This window comes from Vipera ursinii (assembly GCF_947247035.1).
Source record: "Vipera ursinii genome assembly, chromosome: 2".
NCBI lineage: Eukaryota > Metazoa > Chordata > Lepidosauria > Squamata > Viperidae > Vipera > Vipera ursinii.
This window is the reverse complement of record NC_139513.1, coordinates 277,822,221-277,836,940: the sequence shown is the minus strand read 5'-3', so window position 1 is coordinate 277,836,940 and position 14,720 is coordinate 277,822,221. Positions and strand designations below refer to the sequence as shown.

Genomic DNA, 14,720 nt, shown 5'->3' with positions numbered 1-14,720 from the left:
TGAAAGAGCCACTCGGAACCGGTTCCCTCACAAAAGGAAAAACTGGGAGCCGCAAAAAATGTGTGTGCATGTGCAGAACAGGGTTTGACTGAAGAGTGGAGCCAAGGCGAGATATGCACCTACCCTGCATATTTGAATTGATTGGTTGAACTTTTTTAGTCCCCCCCTTTTTTTTTTTGACTGCACATGGCAGAGGACTGGGAGCCACAGGAGATGACTGAAAGAGCCGCGGGTTGCAGACCTATGGGCTAAGGCAACTATGATCTTCATCCAAGCCAAAAAAAGAGAGCATTTATTATGCTCCAATGCAAAATGGGTTCTGAGAATAATAAACTGAAAGCTGGATCATGATGAATAACTTGTCCTGTTATGATGTGTTTTGAGTCGAGAGGAGGAGGGAAATCAGCTCAAACAATACTATGGTAGTTGAAAAATACAATGGAAAATCATACTTAATTGTATGGCATGGGGAGGGGAGGGGAGAAACAGGATACTGTAAGCTCTAGAAAGTTTTGAATTGAGCTCTAGAGATACATTGCCCAATATACATGAATCATGGGACACCATAGTGGACCTATCACGTGTTTTAGTATTTGGTATCTATGTTATATGCATAATGAGGCAAGCAGGTACTCGCTACAATTTTCTACAGAACATTTCATTTTTGCTCATCTACTATTGTTTGCGTAGTGACTTCATTTTTAAGTCAAAAGCAATAATTTATAAATAAAATGTCAGTTCATGTATAGGACAACTAGGCAATATTAGGGCTGTAAACTAGACAGGAAGGTAAAAAAAGAACATAAAGAATGAAGTAGCAAACTCTTTCATGCTTTTGCCAAAAGAACTGTATGGCAGTGTCATGAAATAAATACGAGTTGAGCCTGACTCAAAGAAAATTTAAATTACCAAATTATATAAAAAAGATTTTCCATTTACTTGAAAACAAGTGTTAAATACTACTAGGTACCGCAAATGATTTTCAACTTAAATTATACTGTTGGCTTGTTTATCTTCATAATCTTCATAATTCACGACATTCAATTACCTGTGCGCTTGATGTAATGTCTTCTCTTTGCTGATCTGTCATTAAAGCCAGTGTATCAAAAGGATCTTTTTCACAAGGGTCGAGAAGACCGGGACCACCTACAAGAAACCGGATATACCAGAAATATTATTTCATCCTTACTAAAATCTAAAGAAAGAATATGGATAGTAAGGTAAGAAGGGCAGTATAAATTTAATAAATAAATAATCAGCAGAACTAATAATCAAGAAATTACTCATTTTGGGTATCAATCAACTTGCCTTTTAGTATAATTCCTGAAGATATACACTCAAATACTCTTCGCAATGCATCTCCAGGGCTTTGTGGTCCAGTAGCACTGCTAATTGCCTTTTCTACTAATAATTCCATTGCCTAAATAAATAAGCAAAAAATAAGCCACTGCCTACATTTTCATTTAAATCATATAGCAGAACTTATTACTGTGGAAGTTGCTTCTGGTTTTGTGCAACAGAGTTCACTAACAATAGGTTAAATTCTTACATTCCCTGAGAAAAGCAGTGATCGCATTCCATCCATGGCTAAACCTGACATCAACTATACCAAGAAGCTTGCTTTAGGAGAACGTAAGTAAAAAGAAAATTAAAACTCTCTGTAACAGATCAACAGAGTGAACAGAGTGGGGGTGGTGTGACCTGTTATTAGGTGAAAAAATGTGGCGGAATCTCCAGCTAGACTGGAGGGGCGTAAGCATAGACGTCCCCTAGAATCCCTGAAGTCTTAGCTGACTGTTCCCAATGGAATGCAGTCAGTCTGCTGAAATTATTGTAACACAGGTAGCTACACCATTTATGTTCTGCCTTAGATTTTTTATCAGTGGTTCTGGTTGTTTGCACCTGACAAAAAGACTCGGCTATTGCTTGAGAGGGTATCTGGATGATTCCATCATTCTAAACTAATGGAAACCTTCAGTACTAACTTTTACGAACCAATGCTCCAGTACATGTTATGAATGTGAGGAATACAAGGAAAATGCTTTGGCTGAATTTTAGGAATTGGGAATTATCTTTTAATTGTCTTTAATCCATCCACTAACAAATGTACTCAACAAAACAGAAGATGTCAACTTTAGTTCATGTATTTAAGTAAGTTCATATGGCTGGTTTGTGAAGAACACTGGTAAAAACCGCGGTCTTCCTTGTAGAATGTACTGTACAATGCATCTTATAAGAAGGTCTTGTGCATCATACGTGTTACATCACCAAAAAGGTAATGCTGAAGAAAGGAAACAAATCTAGACTGCAAGGCTTGCTGGGTCCTTTATGAATAAGTCTTATGGCACAAGCCAGATAGATATTCATGTTTTTTCAGAAGAGAGTTAACTACTGAGAGGAGTAGAGCCTGGGCCATAGAATTATAGCATCCCTCTGGAAAACCAATTTGTGTTCTCTAACTGAATGGAACTAATAGTCACAAAATCCTCTTGGATAAGGCAACTGCTACCAAAAAAAAAAAAAGGATCTTCTTGGGAAACAACCACGTGGAAGACATTTTACAAATTGAAATACAGGTAACCCTTGAGTTACAATCAATCGTCCAGTGACCATTCAAAGTTACAACAGTGTTGAACGAGGGAGACTTAAAGCTCTAATTATTGCAGCATTCCTGTGATCATGATCTGGGATACTGGTGCCTGGCTCACAATTATGATGTCGCAGTGGACCATTGTCACACGATTGCAGATTTCCAACATTTCCTGTTGACTTCCCACAAGCAAAGTCAATGGGAAAGCCGATAGGAAGTTGGAAGTTGCTCCCTCTGATTTTTCACCTGCCCATGCCTGCCCACAGCATCCCTGCACTCCTCCCCTGCCCCAGCATCTGCCGACAGCTCTCACAGTTTCAAAGTCTACCACAAAGAAAACTTTCACTTTCCTGTAACCAATTACATAGTCATATTTATGTCAGCATGGAGAAAGATTACATATTATTTTTGTTTTAATAATTCTACCTTTCCCTTACATTTCCCTGTAACCAATTACATGGTCATATTTATGTCAGTATGGAGAAAGATTACATATTATTTTTGTTTTCATAATTCTACCTTTCCCTTACATTTCCCAGTATTACCATCTAAAATACACAGCTTGTAATAAATAGATGTTAAAAATATTGAATGAATGAGCTTTTGCTTATTTAGAAATTCATTTTGCTGTGATGTAACAGATAGGTTTTGTATTTGTTTTTACTGAACTATGAATAATAAATAGTATCAGGTACTTAATCCAAGATATACAAGATACAGAAGAAAAAAAATAGAAGATAATAAAAAAGAACCTACACTGCAAATAGACAAACCACATATTACAAATTTACCATATATGTAATACTATACTATATTACAGGGTATTGCTACTGAGGTAAATTATAAAATCCATCCAAATTAAGTAGACAAATTCTTTATTTTTAAGCTTAAGGTTTAATCCTGTAAATAAATGCAGTAAACCTAACTCTAGGGAGCAGATTTTAATGATGCTATTTCCACAAAATCTTACATCAAAAGGATGTAGCTTTATCACATGACCACCACCACAAATCAGAAATATCCCTTTTTATGATCTTTCCAATATTTGGAAGAATATTTTGATACATATGCGCTAATCTAATGGAAGTCAAATGCCAGTGACTTATAATCTTGCAGTTCTTATACTGAAGCTGAAGTGAATCCACCCAACTGCCACAATATCTACCAAATCATCTCTTGTATGATTACTAAAATCAGTATCCCAAGCTTCCTTTAAGCCATATGATGGTTCTCCTATTTCTAATTGCAATTGTTTGAGATTGTTGCTTTTGGTTGTTCTAAATAGTGAAATATTAAATTCTTGAAATTACTGTTACTGAAGGTGTAATATTTCTATTGCTCAAAAGAGATTTGACTTGATACCACAAGACCCATGGTAATTTATCACTCATATGTTGCTTTATCTGATCTTTATTGAGAAGTTTCCTATTATTAGAAATCTTTTACTCTACATTTTATTCTCTAAAATATTTCATTTTAGTCATCCATGATCATCCTGATCTATGTATGTTATCAGGGGTGTTATCATAATAGATAATAAATCTTCACTTTAATACCCTTATGAGGAAAGCTGTGCCTCTGTTAGAGTTGAATGTCTGTTAAATAGCAATAGGATTTTATATGTGTATAAAGAGTCATGTATATAATGAACATAAAAAGTAAAGACTTCTGAAAGAAATCAATGAAGACTGAGAAACTGACTAATGCCCCTGAAAGGAAATATACCAATGCAAATATGATACATAACTTGTGACAATATGTTCATAGTTTTGAAATACTACTTACCCAACTTGGAAAGTCAGACCAAGTGGGCACTCGCTGACAGAGATCACGAAGAATACGTATGATAATGACACAGGACTGCAGACCGTTAGCTCTAGCCTTGAGAGCAATACAAAATCAAGTTAATCAATCCCAGCACCAATAGAAAAAGAGGCCTCTTAGAAAAGCTAAAATGCCACTGTTCAATGGAAGTTCAAACACAGAAAATAAATAAGTCACTTGGAGACATTCCAGGAGCTGCCATTTACAGAAGCATTTTAGGCCATGGTTAGTAGATTAACAAGTCAAGGTGCACAGGTTATACTGCAAGTCTAATATGCCTTGAATTCCTGCACACTTTGACCTAAGATTTATTTGTAACAGCAAATACAATTACCTTCCTATAATAGAAATACAAAAAGTAAAAAAGATAACAAGTAAAGAGAATGAAAGGCTGTGGGAATCTGTTTGGTTTCTTGCTTGTGCCTTTGCTGAAGTGCAAAGTCACACAACCAAATAGTTTCTCACCTTTCATTCCCTACACTTAATGAGCTTAAAAAAATAAAGTAAAAGTCTTACATCTAAAACACAAAGCTTTAAACACACATTCTGTTATTTAAAGCAAAGTTACTCTGCAGCCTTATGGAATACATTAACAGTTACCAAACATACAATTCCCCCAGAGCGAGCCAAATGTTCAACCTCGCTAGCTGGTCAGAAAAACAAGTTGACATCAAATTGGCAAGAACTGAACAAACAGTTCTTCTGTACAAATCTTCAAAGATGAATTTTTCCCATCTAGCCATTTAATTTTATATAGGTGTACATATATTCACTATGGGTAACCTGGATTTCTCCCCCCCCCCTTTTGATGTAGTTTAACATCCAACTGAACAACTTAACTACTCTCTCTCTCATAAGGCTACAAGAAGAAAGTAAAATGATGTTCCGAACCTGGAACCACTTAGCGTGGCGTAGAGCAGCCAGAGCGTCAAGGCATTTTTGCCTGTCCAAGACGTCCGGTGGGTCTTTCACCATACCCGAAGTTACATCTAAAATGGATTGAATTGGCAAAATGCAGTGAGGAATGGGTGTTTGACCAGGTGAGCAAGACAGTTCCTTAAAATAGCTTCCATGTCACACATGCCATTTATTTTGAAATCCCTGTCTCCAATGTATTTATCATCGGCAATATTCCTTAAACTGTGTATCGTTTAGTCCAAAATGAAAAATAAAGGAGCGTAACAAAATGTTAGCTCTCAATCTTATCTTTTTACACTCATCTACTTGTGAAGGACATCTATTGGGAAAATGATTTCCCCCTAAAATTAACATGTTGAAGGAAGAATGGTTGGACACAGTGCACCAGCACAGGAAACACAAGACAGAAGGAACACAAAAATCCACTTGAATGAAGTAAAAGTTACAACAAACTGTGAGCAAAATCGATCTGGAAATTCTCCAGTGCAGGCTTCACTGAACTGAATGGGCATTTGTACAGACTTCCCATTCATTTTAATGAAACTTGTGCAGGAAACCTTCCCAGTGAATTGTGCCCTGTGTTTGTTGAGACAACTTAAAATGACCACATGCTATCTTAAAACATAGTCCCAGTTAAAAGTGAAATTCTTAAGTACTCTGAAGGTACTAAAATACCTCATATTAATGTAAGGACAAAGTGTACTTATAGAACAATCAAGGTTATTTAATTTTATGGAGTTGAAAGAAATGTGAAGTACTGTACAAACATTTAAGCCAGGAGCATCTGTACATTTTCATGTCTTACTCTGATTTGATCTTATAGTATGAAAGTGTATGCCATATATATCCATCCCAATTTCATCTAGAAAGATATCAAGAGAAAACTAGAAAGATTTAAGAAAAAGTGGGAAAAACCAGAAACCATGAAGACCAAAAGTTCTATAGAAAGAAAAACACTATATCTATTCAAAATCTTAACATGATTTTGCCAATTGTGTCTAAACATGTGGCAGATATAATTTTATATCAATTTTAAGTAACTGTGATTTTGAAACTACGACAGAGACAGCTTTTATTTTTCCAAAGTGAGCTTGCTGTTACAATAAACATTTAATGTGCCACAAGACACAACTGAACATTAAAATGTAACCTAATGCAAGCAAACATACTAGTAACAGCAAATCAAACACTCAAAAAACACACCAAGAAAGAATGTAAAGTCAAGGAATTAACAGATCAGGCTTGACAGTCATCATCAATGAAGATATGAAGAGAAACAGATCAAGAGGAAATGTCAAGCTTGAAATTATGTCATATATGATCTAGGTACAGAATATTTCAATTTTATAGAGAACGATGTGTTTGTGGATATCCTCATGAATATTTTCCCATGGGGCTTATATGGGGCTTATATTCTGTCATTTACTGGCTATCCCTATGAGTGAAGATTGATATCCTTAATCAGAGCTTTAAAAGCAAGTGAAGGAAAGGATTAAGATGATAGATGCTGTGAAAGGCAAAAGAAATTTAAAGATAAAACAATCAACTGAGGCCAAAGTCATTATTATTTGGTAAGGTATTTTTAAGGTTTATAGCAATGAATATTGTCAATATAGGCATATTCTATTTAATACAGCTTGTATTTATGACTTCGTTACTTTATTGCGAAGTCTTAAATAATTATTCTTAAATGAATAATGAATTTAAAAATGAACACTAGCATTTCAAAACACTTTATGTAAATAAGTACAAATAAAGTTTATTAACTATATATGATTAATGAGCAAGAGAAGATATATGATTCAGCTCTATTAAAATTAGTTAACAGCTTGTCATTGACCTCAGTGTAAGATAAATAATATCCATCCATAAATCAACTCTCAAACTTGGGAGTTATCAGAAGATGCCAAAGCAGCTACAGAAATTGGGAAGACATCTAGGCTGGATATCCATGAAAGCAGTTTTCCTATATGTGGATTTTTGCATCTGTTTTAAGATTCCAAATGGATTAACCCCTTAAACTCTAGTCCTTAATTAATTAAACATTAGCCATCATTTTGAAGGCGATTGCTTTTCTATATTCTGCATATAAGGGGTTAATCTTCAGTAAGACATGCTGTGTCCACACTATTTCATTATTAAGATGTTAACAGGTTGGTCATGCTCTTTCAATTCCAGATATGAATTAAGTATTACCCAGATAACTATTTCAACACTAGTGTGAACACTGCGTAATTCCAGAGAGAAAGACAAGGACAAGAAGGAAAAGAAAAAAAACCAACACAAAAGTAACAGTAAATGCTAGGACTATGCAACCAAACACCCCTCATTGTTCAAATATGGCAGGTGTGACACTAAGCTTTAAAAACCTTGGTCAAAAATCCTTCCGATGTCTTGGTAGCAATCCCTGACAGGATTCAATTGTCTTTGCTAGAAGGCTTTGGATGGGGACTAACAAAGCTACAGATAAAAAACAAACATAAAAACAGAAATATTTTGCTGAAGAAACGCATTCCACAGCAGTTTCGAGCATTTTTAGTATTATATCCAGAACAAATTCAGTTAAAATTTACTGTTGAATGCACAAAACTGCAAAGCAAAATTCCTATATAGTTAACAGTTTTGTGTTACCTTCTCTTTCTTTCATCTCCCCCTTCAGTTTGTAACTGAATAGGATCACACAGAATTAAAGATGTCATTTAGCAAACAAGAATACATTAAAGTAAATATTGGACTCTTCCAACAAAGCCTTCCTTGTCACCTGAATTCAACTCCCAAAGCCAGCTAAATTCCATCAACCTTTTTAAGACACCGAGCATTAGCTGGAGTAAAATTTTGCAACAAATAAGCAACAATCATTACAGAGTCTTGTTTATTGCAAATCTGCATGTAAGTATCATCATTTAGACATTTCAAACTTTTTTTGCATATTTGTTTAAAGCTGCTCAGTGTCTTGAGGAAATTATTCAAAATAAAAGCTTTGCTTTCTTCAAGGTAATACTTTAGCAAGTGAATTAAACTTAGAATAGCAACTGTAATTCAAATCTGGATCAGATAAAAATAGAGCTTTGTTTTCTTTTACGACAGAGCAATGTGTGCAGAATTCAAATGCTCTAGTGAAAAAACAAAAAAATGGTGTTATTTTCATAAACAATATTTTGGATGGTAATCTTTATATGCCACGTATGATTACATTTGCATATAACTATGAAAAATTCAAATCATGGCAATTAGGCAACGCTTTTTTCTCACTGCATATAAAGCATTCAATTAAAATGTTCAGCGAATGTTCAGCCATTTTTTTTTCAAAGAAGCCTTCACATAAAAGTTTTCTTAAATTATACTTTTTAAAAGCCTAATGCTATGAATTCATTCTATGGCTGCATGTATGCAACCTATCTCTGGCCCCTATCAAGAATTTTAACACCACCAACAATGCAACTGTTTTTTTATGTTTTATATATTCCTAGAAAATATAACTGTGAAAATAATTATTTTGCAGATGTAAGAAAAAGAAAATAAAGTTCACTTTATCTGACCCAATATAGAGCCAACACATTGCAGACATTAAATTATCATGCTTGCTGGCTTTAAACATCTGTAGCTTTCATAGGAAGTGACCCTAAAGCAACGTTGCTGGCACAGTAGGACTGCAGAGATTATAAATCCATACTGCTTTTCAAAGCTCCAGTATCTACTTTAACTGATCTCAGGTACCTCTTTATACTATAAACACACTGCATGTGTACTGTTCAGTTAAAATACTCTGATCAACATCGGGAGCTCCATAAATGACACTCTAGGATCAAAAGTCAACCTCAAAAAACTGGAAAAAAATACACACCTTGCTCCAAGCAAAGTCATAATTGTTTTTAAATTAAAAATAAACTAAGCAATTAGACATCAATACAGCAACCCATATATTAGATAGCAAGACTGATCTACAATCAGAGACACAATATAATTTCCTAATGCAATTTCTTTTTACAGAAGAACATTTCTTCACGATGGGCTTGTAATGCTTGCAATAAAATATTTATTTTTCTGAAGATTTTTCCAGTGAAATTAAAAATAAATAAATAACCTTTTCCAGAAATCTGAGGTTGTTAGTTACATTAAATAACATAAGAATGAAAGTATTTTTAAAAAAATACACTCTTGCAAAAGTTGCTCATAACTGAATTGAATGTGTATCACATGCCAGCATGTTGCCTTCCAGGACTTAATGCAATCTTAGAACAGCATGAATTCTTAATTAAAATAGAACATCTTTTAACAGATTTCGAACCTCCGTCCCTCATGTTCTCTTCCCGAATCACTGGGGATGTCAAAGTTATTGTCACTTGCATTTTTGGTTCCACGCATGAATTCAAAATGATTGCTGCTTCTTGTACAGCACATTTTATTTCATATTTCTCAGGGCTGATTACCTATAGGAAGGAAAAACATTAAAACTTTTTCATCAATTAGAGAAGTACTGTTTTACAGCTATATATTGTATTCTTTTATTTTTGTTTTCCTCCCTTGATTTTGAATGGGGTAGTCTTATAAATAATAATCTAGCATGATAAAAACAAACACAATGAACAGCTGGAAAATTCAGTGCTTAGGGAAGTAAGCTGTATTGTATTGTATTATATATAACATACATACATTCTCACATTGGGTAGTTGGAAAGGTTTGTTGGTTTTTATACTGTAGATACAATAGTTAGTAGTTAATTTTGTAAGCCACCCAGAGTCACCATGTGTGAGTTGGGCAGCCATATAAATGTGTTTAATAAATAATAACCCCACCCCACCCCCCCATACACAGAGACTGTTCTTTGGCTTCAAGTGCACTAGAATTCACTGACTTGAATAAGTTTTGTATAGGATCCAAGTTCCTGCGATGTACAAAACAGTACCCTAACCCAGGACCCTTCAGTTGGTATATTCAGGAGTTGAAATCAGAAAATACTTGGAGAGCATCCAGCTGGAAGAGGATAGTCTGTTGTATTTGACTGCAATGTTCCCTCTATTTTCATCCATTTATACATATACTATAGTCAAGCCCATACAACTGGGCAAGATCAAGGAAGAAAGAATTATACAGATTTCAGTAAGCTACTGTATTTTTATGCTAGTCTGGGGATAATATTATAATCTTGAAAACTCCAACGAGTATTTCCCACTTTATCACAGGAGAATCTCTTTAAATGATCTAAAATGTTTCTCAGCTTCCTTTCCACCTTGGGCTAAACTGCTATTTACAACATAAGCTGTTAATTGTCTTGCCTGTTATTTCGTGATTGTTTGCATTGATTCTCTTCTCCATTCCTTTTCCAGGCACCCAACAATCTCTGACATATTTTATTTATTTATTCGATTTATATAGCCACCCACCTCACATAAGTGACTAGGTAGATAACAAAATAGATAAAAACAAACAGAACACATAATATAAAATAAAAACACATGGCAGCTGAGCTTCACAAAATAACCATCAAGAAAGTCAAGAGATGAATTCCATCACGCTTCCGAGGTTCCAGGCCAGAGCACAAAACCCAAGTTTTTTGGACCTTGCAAAAGGCCAACTAATCTAATCTCATGTAGAATGATATTTCTACATGGGCAGCAGAAAAAGTCCTCCTAGGTCCTGCCAGCCAGCATTCCTTAGCTGACAGCAATTATCTAACTACCAAGCCTTTAGAAATAAACATTGCCAAACTGTTCTGCTCAGAATAACTGAGAGATTCAATAATATATTTGCGTCTTATAAAATATATATATAAGTAGTCTTCACTTAATGACAGTAATTAGGACTACAATTTTCATATGCAGTAGGTGAAGCACGATATCACGTGACTGCATTGCTTAGTAACTGCAATCCTGGCAGTCCCCATTACCATCATTAAGTGAAAATTGATGGTCCTTAAGCAAGTACCTCCTTGCAACTTCCTGTCAGCTTCCAATAACCAAGTCCCAAGTACGCCAACAGGAAACAAGTGGTGCATGTGAGAATTTTCAGGACCAGACACACAACTGCTGCTGCATGCGCATGTGGTTGCAGCAGCATATGCAAGTGATTTCAGGCCCCAGAGATGGCTGCTGCTGGGTGGGGGAGATTTGCCCGAGCAACTTGCAATCTTCCCTGCCAGCTTCCCTATTGACTTTCCTTGTGGGAAGCTGAAATGAAAATCTGCAAATAATGACAACGCGGCAGTGGGATGCTGCAATCTTTGTAAATGTGGCTGATTACCAAGCACCCAAATCGCAATAGCAATATCCTTAAGACATATATTCTGCTTCAAAGTGCTTTACAGCTCTAAGCAGTTTACAGAGTCAGCCTACTGGGTCCTCATTTTACCGACTTTGGAAGGATGACAGGCAGAGACAACTTTGAGCTGATGAGAATTGAACTGCTGGCAGTTGGCAGAGTTAGCTGCAATACTGCATTCTAAACACTGTGCCACCACGGCAATCATGTGATCATAGGTGTGGTATGACGGCCATAGCTTTGGGGACCACTCATTAAATACCACTTGTCAACATCATCACAATCATGTTTTAACAAATGTTCAGTTAGCAAGGACTACCTCTACCTTGACTAGAAACCCTGACACTGTAATACATGCCTTCAATTGTTAAAAATTTCCTGCTTTTCATAATGTTTGCTTATTATCATACTTTCCCAATTTGTTCTAACATCTGTTTAATGTAATAAAGTCAATCCATTCCAAATGTAATTATCTACCAGAATAAAAATGAGCTCCATATGATTCCCTATAGAGAGAACTCTTGCTTCCTATCTTCAAAGAAAAAAATATTAATTAATTGGAATATAAATAATCCATATGGTATTTTGCTTTTTTATCTTGGCCTCCTCCAATTTTACAGCAGAAACACAAACTCGTATTTTAAATTCATTTAAAAGTTTATCATGCATCTGCTTCAAATATATATACTGAAACATTCAATATATTATATAATTGTTGATAAAACATGAAGTAACTAATTCCCTTTAATACTCAACTTGGGTACTTATAATCTTATAAACAAATAGCACTACTTCAAAATAAAATACTTATGGATGTTAAATTATAAATAACAAAGAAAAAAATCTTTTTCCACAATCTATGGAATGTTGAATGTACCACTGGAGATGGGAAGATGGAAAAAAAGGAGAGGAAAAATTAGTGGCTATTGATCTTCTTAAGACTCTATATATTTATAGTATAGTGGAAAGATGATCATTTCAAGACTAAAGATCTTTCCCAAAGTATATGTTGAAAAACAATTTCCAGTTGACACATTCTAGAACTTTGGGTTATTCATACCTTCTAATCCAAATACTACAGATTTTGCTGGACATAGCCTCTGTTTTGCTTCTATTTGAAAATTAGCTCACAATTAATTTACCTGCTTTAAAATAAATGAAAGGGATTTCATTTACTATCAGAATTTTTAATCTTTATAAAACTGCAAACTAAAGTTAACACCATACATACGGCAAGTTGTTTGGGTAGACTTTCAGCAATGCGACTCAATAAAGTTTTAGTTGGTTTCTCAGCACAGAGTAAGACAAGGTTGACATTTCGGTCCCCCCGAAGAAGCAAACCTTTAGCCAATACTCCTACTCGTAGGACTCCTTTCAAAGCTCTGTAAAAAAATTAAACTTCCATTAGAAGCAAAGTGTGACTGATTTTCATTGTCATTCTAGTCTAAGAAAGTATTCATACAGCAATAAAAGTCCAGTATGTATCATATTCTTGATCAGAGTAAGCAACGTTTTTTGCATCATATTATGTGATATGTTAAGATCCTTATTCTAAAACTGGATGACAGAAAATAGTGAGCAAAATTAAGATATGTGGGTAGGGATAAAACAGAAAGACACCAATTACTGAATGCATTAAAAATAACTTTAAAGTAAAACTTCTGTCTTCAGGAATAGTGTGTCTGATACATCTAAGAAATCTAAATATAAGGCACTATAGACAAAATAACACTCACATTTTTGCTCCCATGTGTATTTTTTCTTAAAACAGAAGATATCGTTCAGAATCATATGTAACAGAGCAAATACAATATATTTTGTCAAGAAATAGGACGTTTGAAAAGATAAATACAATTTAGTGTTTCAAAATAATTCTAAAATGTAATCTATTGTGTTAATCCATCTTATAGAGCTGTTAAACATCAGGCTTGCAAGGCAATCTGAAATTACTAGTGATTTTCAGCAGTCACAAAACATACCGAACTGCATAGCGAGGCTTCCAGGATCTCCATGGATTGTCTTCGGGCTGGGGAGGAGACGACGTAAGCGAAAGAGAAAGCAGCGAAAACAAAAACGTGGCTGCAGGGCTGGGATTCTGACTCGACTTCGAAGGCAGCCTTTTAGACCAACATTGCCGAGCCTTTTTCTGAGCAATGCCAGATCCCTCGTCCATAAAATTGACGAATTACAGCTGCAGTTAGCAGAAAGCAGGCCTCTCCAGGAATGCTGTGTGATCGTTGTCACGGAGATCTGGCTACATTCAGAGATACCGAATGAAGCTGTGGAGTTGATAGGCCGAGTTTTTCACTGCTCTGACAGAGATAAACGCTTCGGGAAGGGTAAAGGAGGAGGACTGTGTGTGTACATACACTGTGAATGGTGTGTTAACAGCAGATTGGTACACACGTATTGCTCCCCAGATGTGGAACTGATGACTGTTATATGTAGGCCTTTCTATCTGCCTAGAGAAATTACTGTGGTAATTATTATAGCTGTTTATGTTCCACCTGATGCCAATGTCAACATGGCACTTTCTAAACTGTATGACGTCATCACCAGCAAACTCACCCAGAGGGCGCTCTTGTCGTGGCTGGGGACTTCAATCAAGCTTGTCTGAAGACAGTTCTCCCTAAGTTTGTACAGTATGTGCAAGTTTCCACCAGAGGGAAGAACACTTTGGACCACGTGTATTCCAATCTGAAACAGGCATACAGAGCTTTCCCTCTTCCCCACCTGGGTACATCTGACCATCTTTCACTCCTGTTGTGCCCAAAGTATGTTCCTCTCAGGAAAAGGACTCAAGCAGTCACAAAAAGGGTCAGAACCTGGCCAGTGGGTGCTCTCAGTCAGTTGCAGGACTGCTTTGAAACCACTGACTGGAGTATATTTGAAGAACAAGATCTAAATTCATATACAGATGCCGTACTCTCTTATATTAGAACATGAACTGATAGTGTAACAACGGATAAGTGCATTAGAGTTTACGGGAACTGTAAACCCTGGATGACTGCAGAGATACGAACACTCCTGAGAGCCCGGGATTCTGCCTTTAAGGCGGGGGGCAGGGACAGATACAGAGAGGCCAGGGCAAATCTCAGAAGAGGCATTAGGATGGCAAAACAACAATACA

At 35.8% G+C, this 14,720-nt stretch overlaps 1 protein-coding gene across 2 annotated transcripts in view; it reads right to left on the bottom strand.

Moving 5' to 3' along the window:
* ZFR (zinc finger RNA binding protein) overlaps positions 1 to 14,720 on the bottom strand; it is a 57,717-nt gene that overhangs the window by 3,856 nt on the left and 39,141 nt on the right. Inside the window, exons 14-19 of one of the 2 annotated variants that reach the window (XM_083354796.1) lie at positions 12,822 to 12,972; positions 9,621 to 9,762; positions 5,306 to 5,403; positions 4,376 to 4,471; positions 1,309 to 1,420; positions 1,049 to 1,146 (exon numbers count right to left, since the gene is read on the bottom strand). In XM_083354796.1, the coding sequence (XP_083210922.1) occupies positions 1,049 to 1,146; positions 1,309 to 1,420; positions 4,376 to 4,471; positions 5,306 to 5,403; positions 9,621 to 9,762; positions 12,822 to 12,972 (697 nt within the window). Of the gene's footprint in view, positions 1 to 1,048; positions 1,147 to 1,308; positions 1,421 to 4,375; positions 4,472 to 5,305; positions 5,404 to 9,620; positions 9,763 to 12,821; positions 12,973 to 14,720 lie in introns of those variants that run through there. The other variant, XR_014491466.1, reaches the window with a different exon arrangement.